At 34.5% G+C, this 6,590-nt stretch overlaps 1 protein-coding gene across 1 annotated transcript in view; it reads left to right on the top strand.

The window, feature by feature from the left end:
• PSMA3 (proteasome 20S subunit alpha 3) overlaps positions 1-6,328 on the top strand; it is a 20,147-nt gene extending 13,819 nt beyond the window's left edge. The window contains exons 7-11 of the mRNA XM_040477267.1: positions 747-812; positions 2,902-2,948; positions 4,864-4,931; positions 5,704-5,768; positions 6,173-6,328. Of these exons, the coding sequence (XP_040333201.1) occupies positions 747-812; positions 2,902-2,948; positions 4,864-4,931; positions 5,704-5,768; positions 6,173-6,217 (291 nt within the window). The 3' untranslated portion in view covers positions 6,218-6,328. The remainder of the gene's footprint in view (positions 1-746; positions 813-2,901; positions 2,949-4,863; positions 4,932-5,703; positions 5,769-6,172) is intronic.
• The last annotated feature ends 262 nt before the right edge of the window (positions 6,329-6,590 follow it).

Here is a 6,590-nt window from a genome sequence, read left to right on the forward strand (position 1 = left end):
TAAAAAAAAAAAAAAAAAAAAAAAAAAAAAAAAATTAAATGTCATTTCTTGCATCTTTAATTACCTTATCTCTCTTCTGAGGTATTTGTGGTTTTTAAAAATTAAAAAAAAAAAGACTATAGGTGCCTGGGTGGCTCAGTTAAGCGTCTGACTTTGGCTCAGGTCATGATCTCATGGTTCGTAGATTCGAGCCCTGCATTGGGCTCTGTGCTGACAGCTCAGAGCCTGTAGCCTGCTTCAGAGTCTGTGTTTCCCTCTCTCTCTGCCCCTACCCCGCTCATGCTATCTTTCTCTCAAAAATAAGTATTAAAAAAAAAAATTATAAAAATAAAAACTGTATTTTGTCATGATACACAAGTATAAATGGGAATCCTTTAAAAAAATTTCAATATAATAAAAATTGAAAGTTTAGAATACTGAACTGTGTAATTATTTCAACTTTTTGTCATAATACTAAGAATTTTTCCATTCCTACTCTGAAAAACGTCTCGTTCATGAAGTGTGTGTTTTTCTTTGTATATGCCTCTAATACAAATAATCCAGATAATTCTAGAATTACATTTTTTTTTTCAGCTTGGTGTTCATTAGAATGTGTTTGTATTTCTCCATAGTTACTTTTGAAAATCATTTAACATTCTTTCTTAACCTTTAAATAGGAATAGTTGTAGTTACTAATGATTTTAGAATAGTATAGCAATTTAATTAAACTATGTATGTATATTTTGGTGTGTGTTCTTTTTAAATAGGGTTATTGGGGTTGTGCCATTGGCAAAGCCAGGCAAGCTGCAAAGACGGAAATAGAAAAGCTTCAGGTAATACATACTTAATGCTTGAATTTTCCTATGACGTTACCCTCATGTAGTGAAGTTTTATCACAACAAATGAAACTGTTTAAGATTACATAGAGTGTGGTTTCCTGTTTAGAGCAGGGTTTTCTGAATGTAATAGACTGAATAAGAAAGCTGGTCATATCTGTATCTATACAGATAAGGTATGACACAGATATATATAGAGTATAGATATATGTGCTATAGATATGTATGGTAATTACAGAGTTGTGTCATGGAGCCCTTTATAATTTTGATGGCTAATGATAAACCCCTTAATCCAGAAAAATACACATGGAAATTTTCATATAATTTCATAATCCTTGAGGTCCATTCATAGAACTCTGTGACCCTTAGGTTGAGAACTTTGAAAGTCTTTAGAGTCTGTGTTCTGGTGCTTCTCTTTCCTTTGTTCCTAGTTAGATAAGGCATTAAACCCCATCCTGTTAAAACTGCCCACTTTTCTGTTCCCCCAAGAGCCATAAATTATTAGTGTAAAAAAAAATTTTAATGTCCTGGTTTTCCCTTTAGTCAAACTGTTCAACTTAACACTGAAACAGTATCCACTCTTTATTATTTATCAGAAACTTCCATTAAAGACAGGATTTTATCAGTATTGTGGTAAATGACAAAAAAATTTCATATATATTTAATATTCTGAACTGGAAACTTGCTCAACCATTCAACTTCAGGTCAGGTTCTAGAAAACATTTTTTGAGTGCTTAGAATTTTATGCCAAATTATAGGCCTACAAAAGCCTAATTTATATTTGCTATTTTAGTAAAATTGACAAAAAGACCTCAGAGGTCATTTTAGGTTAGCTCAATTCTATGTGAAACACACTGGCTAGAGTCATAGTATATGTTGATTATGAAAAGACCTCATGATTCTTAGACCACGTCCTTTCACACCCCTCCTGGTGTGGTGCTAAGTTCCTACCTTCTCTTTTCCCTCTTGCTTTCATCTCTTCTGAATGTTATGTGGAAATTTGAAAATACAGTATTCAGAGCAGTCATCTATCCTGTCTTTCTGAGGTCAAATTGTAATAAACAAATCTGAGCTAAGAATGAATATCACTTTCAGGAACATGTGTATACTTAATGACAAAAACACACTCTAAAATCAGAGGTCAGTAAACTATGGCACACTGTCTGCTTTCTAAAGTTTTATTGGAACACAGTCATGTTTAGTCACTGGCTGCTTTCACAGTACAGTAGTAGAGTTTAAGAGTTGGAACACAGACCAAAGACCATATGTACCATAAAGTCTAAAATATTTACTACTTGGCTCTTTATTTCTATAAAGGAGTTTGCCAACCCAGATCTACATCATTGCTCTGGCTTGTTCTTCTGATGTTATTTACTAAGAATATTATGTCATAAAATAAAAATTTCATGAACATATATAAGAATATAATTGTCACTTAAAATGTGCTTTTCCATGTTTACTTAAGTTTGTCATTATTATGGTACAATTCACTAATTATAACCTATAAGGGCAGAAGTATAAAGAAATAGGCATTCTTTTCATTTACTTCCCCCCTAATTTAACACGAAAAAAATGTAAACAGGAAAGATAAATAGTGCAACAAATCTCTCCATCTAGATCGAAAAGTTATTTTCTAATATTTTTACCCATTTTTTTTTTTCCTGAACTGTTTGAAACAATTACAGACATCATGATGCTGTATCCCTAAATGCTTCAGCATTCATCTCTGTAGAATAACATTATTACACAGACGATAGTATTAGGTATTCAGTCTGTAGTCAAACCACCTCAGTAATGTTTCATTTTGTAACTTTTTCAAACCATGATAATTAAGGCTCACATTTCAGTCTTCACCTTCTCCCAGTGCTTATTTTTTTAAGAGCCCATGCCAGTTGCTTTTATAGTCAGTCCCACATATTAGGTCTGTATTTCCTAGTAAGACTGGTATTCTTAAATTCAGTGTATTATGTTTTTGGTTTTATGTCTGAAACTCTAGTTCAAAACCAGGGGTACTGACAAAATTTGTGCAAAGAATCTGAATATAAGTGGGAAGTTCTCCCGACTCATAACTTGATATTTTCTATAGATGAAAGAAATGACCTGCCGTGATGTCGTTAAAGAAGTTGCAAAAATGTAAGTTGAAATTTTTATTACCACTGACAAGTATTTCATTTGATCCTACCTTATACATTAATTCTAGAGGTCTGTTTTGTTTGGAAATAATTTAGTGCCTAAGGTGAATGTAACATTCTAATAACGTCTCATTACGGAGAAATATCCATATTTCAAGTGACGGAACAGACCTCGTGATTCAGCAAATGGGATGGGGAAAAATAGCTTTAATATAAAACTCTTATTAGGTGACAGAATTCACAAGGAGGAGGATACAGCGGACCTGTAAGCACTTCATTTGATAGCTCCTACCCTTTCAAATCTCAGAGGTCCCAGTAATAGGCATCTTAGCTTACAAATTTTATTTTAGGTTTTATAGCTAAATTATTTCTACACGTGAACCACGAAGCTGGCTCATTTATACAGTCTGTTTCTTTGGGCAAGATACGTTAATCATGAAAGTGTTTTAAGAAGATGAAGAGAGCAGGTGCACCTGGGTGGCGTCTGACTCTTGATTTTAGCTCAGGTCATGATCTCAGGGTTGTGAGATTGATCCTTGCTTGGGGTCCATGCTGGGCCTGGAGCCTGCTTAAGAGTCTCTGTTCCTCTGCCCCTTACCCACTTGGGCGCTTTCTGTGTCTCAAAAAAACCAAAACAAAACAGTATTTCAATACATTTAAAAACAGCTTTAAGAAGTCCTGAAGTGGTTCATATTACAGGTACGTAGAATAGAATGCTTATGTGACTGCAGTAAGTAACCTCAAAGTCCTGAGTGGCATGCTTCAGAATTCACAGTTCTTCTAGGTCAAAGAATGTAATAATAAGCATGTGGTATTTCAGAAAATCCAACGAAATGCTAAGAGTCGCAGCCAGCTTTTTAGACTTAAAAGTAATAAACATAATATTCCAGAGGATTCACGGCTCTTCTTTTCCACATGAGAACTACATCAACATGGTCTAGTCAGCAGTTTGTGCAAGTGCCTCAGGTTTTAGAATTAATAATACATGCAAGGAAAAAAATCTAAGAGGCTTTATTATATATTTAAATGACATCCTTAATCTCTTCTAAACTGATAGCTATAATAAAATATTGGAAGTGTTATATAATTTTGTCCTGTCACCACTATTCCAACTGCCACATCACCTGCCTTCCTCCTCCCTTTTACCAAGAGACCCTTCCACTTCCCAGTTAAGAAGCAGAACCCATTCTGTGATTGTCAGTTAATAACATGAGGAACACTGGGAACTACCTGACAACTGCCTGGGAAATAAAGAATCCTTACTGAACTGTACAACAGTTTAAATGTGATAAACTCCCATTCCTTCACTGAGAAATGCTTCTGGAAAACCGCCCTTACCACACCTTTTTATTTTTAGGTGTAACAGCAGATGCTAATTAGTTCTGTGTAAGAAAGCCATCCCTTATCATTTAGTAAAATGGAGCACTATGTATCTTTTACTTAGTCTAGAAAATTAAGATGCTTTCTCATACTATAGCAAGGCTTTAAAAATATCCTCCAAAGTAAACTGTGTGAAGATGCTGGAAAATGTAAAGAAAGTTTTGATATGATAGTTTTAATATGTTGTATGACAGTGCCTTCTTGTTTGTTGTAATTTGTTATGTTATAGTTTAGAGGCCAGGTTAAGGGGCATATAGTGCTTATAAAATGGAGAAGAGGTTTAAAAAGATACCTGCCAAGAAGCTTCAGACTGGAGGGACCAGTAATAACTGCAAACTACTAAGTTAGTTTAAAAAATAATCACTTACTGAAAGGAATAAACAAATATCCTGAAAAGGCAAAAGTAACGATTGGCCTTTTCCCATTTGAGGAAATGTTTCTTTTGAGGTTATATTAGGGACAGATGATCTAATTTGTGCTGACTGTGCATGTTTGTATAGGACCATATGTTAATTTTAAACTTTTTTGTGTTCTAGAATTTACATAGTACATGATGAAGTTAAGGATAAAGCTTTTGAACTAGAGCTAAGCTGGGTTGGTGAAAGTAAGTTATTTTTGTACATTTATTTGCTCTAAGTCATCTGTACTAAACCTAATTTACCACTGGGTGCCTTTTTCTAATTTTAAAAATTGGTAATGACGTACATGTACATATTCATGTAACCACTGTGCTCTCTCTGATCAACAAATAGACCAGCTCCCCAGATCACCCTTTAGGCCTCTCTGAATTCATAGTCCTCTGCCTTCTCCCATAGGTAGTTTTGCCTGTCATTCAATTTTCTGTAAATGGAATTACACAGTATATATTTATTCTTTTATCCCGGATTTATTTTCTTCAACATTCCATTTGTGTAAATTATTTGTGTTATGTACAGTATTTGTTCGTTTGCCTTGCTGTATAGTGTTCTGTTGTCCAAATGTATCACTAATTATTCATTTCCTCTTCTGCTGCTGGTTAGTTGGCCTCTTTCCAGTGGGTTTTTAAAAACTATAATGAATATGGGGCGCCTGGGTGGCTCAGTGCCAACTTTGGCTCGGGTCCTGCATCGGAATCTGTGCTGACAGCTCAGGGCCTGGAGCCTGTGTCGGATTCTGTGTCTCCCTCTCTCTCCGCCCCTCCTCTGCTAGCACTCTGTCTCTCTCTTTCTAAAATAAACTAAAAAAATAAATAAAAAGATAAAAACTATAATGAATAGGGCTGCTTTACCATAAACAACTTTAACAGTAGATGAATTTTACCTACGGATTGGATACGTTGTATTGCAAATCACAACATAGGCCTCATTTCTAATTCATTTATATGGCTTAATTTGCAGTAACTAAAGGAAGACATGAAATTGTTCCAAAAGACATAAGGGAAGAGGCAGAGAAGTATGCTAAGGTAAGCTGCAGCATGTCAAAACTGTCTGTAGGTATGAAATTAAGTGTTGAATAATAAAGGAACGTGATTGATCTCTATTAAATAATACTTGAGGCAAACTGAACCAAGGACCAAAATTTTCTAGGTTATCCTCAATGGGGATATGTTTGCCCTGGTTCCAAAAATTTTGCGTGTGAAAACATAAGGTTTTTCAGGACATTTAATGCTTTCATTCCATGTGTTCTATCAAGAGTATATAGTCTGTTCACTGTTAGAGCAAGATAAACTTAATTATCCTTTTCTTTAGTTGGATATGTTATTCTAAGTGTTCATTTTTCAGCAACGTGCTTATTTAACCTTAATTAGATTCAGGCTGTTACAACAATATTAAAAATTGATTTTAAGCACTATCTTTCTCTTAACAGGAATCACTGAAGGAAGAAGATGAATCAGATGATGATAATATGTAACATTTGCTTCAGCATCTATTTTAAATTTCTAATACAGTCCCGTGTAACTCTTTAGCCCTGTGGATTATTATATATCCACTGACCAGTTTTCATTAAATTTTTGTCTTGTAACGACTGAAGTTTGATACCTGTGTAACAAAATTGGTGGGAGTAACCGAGTACATATTTACTTACTTGGCATTAAAATGTTGGTTTAGGCTTACTGAAAAAAATTCCTTAAGTGAAAATACTACAAAAAGAAACTTGGGAATCATTCATTCAGAGTTCCATTTCATCACTCGTCTAGAATCTAAAGATCATTTATCGCTGGGCTTTTGTGAAGTAAGTCCCTACCAACTCGGTAGGTATTATTTGATGCCGCTACTCTGTTTTA

This window comes from Herpailurus yagouaroundi, unplaced genomic scaffold, assembly GCF_014898765.1.
Source record: "Herpailurus yagouaroundi ecotype Mexico unplaced genomic scaffold, PumYag 141, whole genome shotgun sequence".
NCBI lineage: Eukaryota > Metazoa > Chordata > Mammalia > Carnivora > Felidae > Herpailurus > Herpailurus yagouaroundi.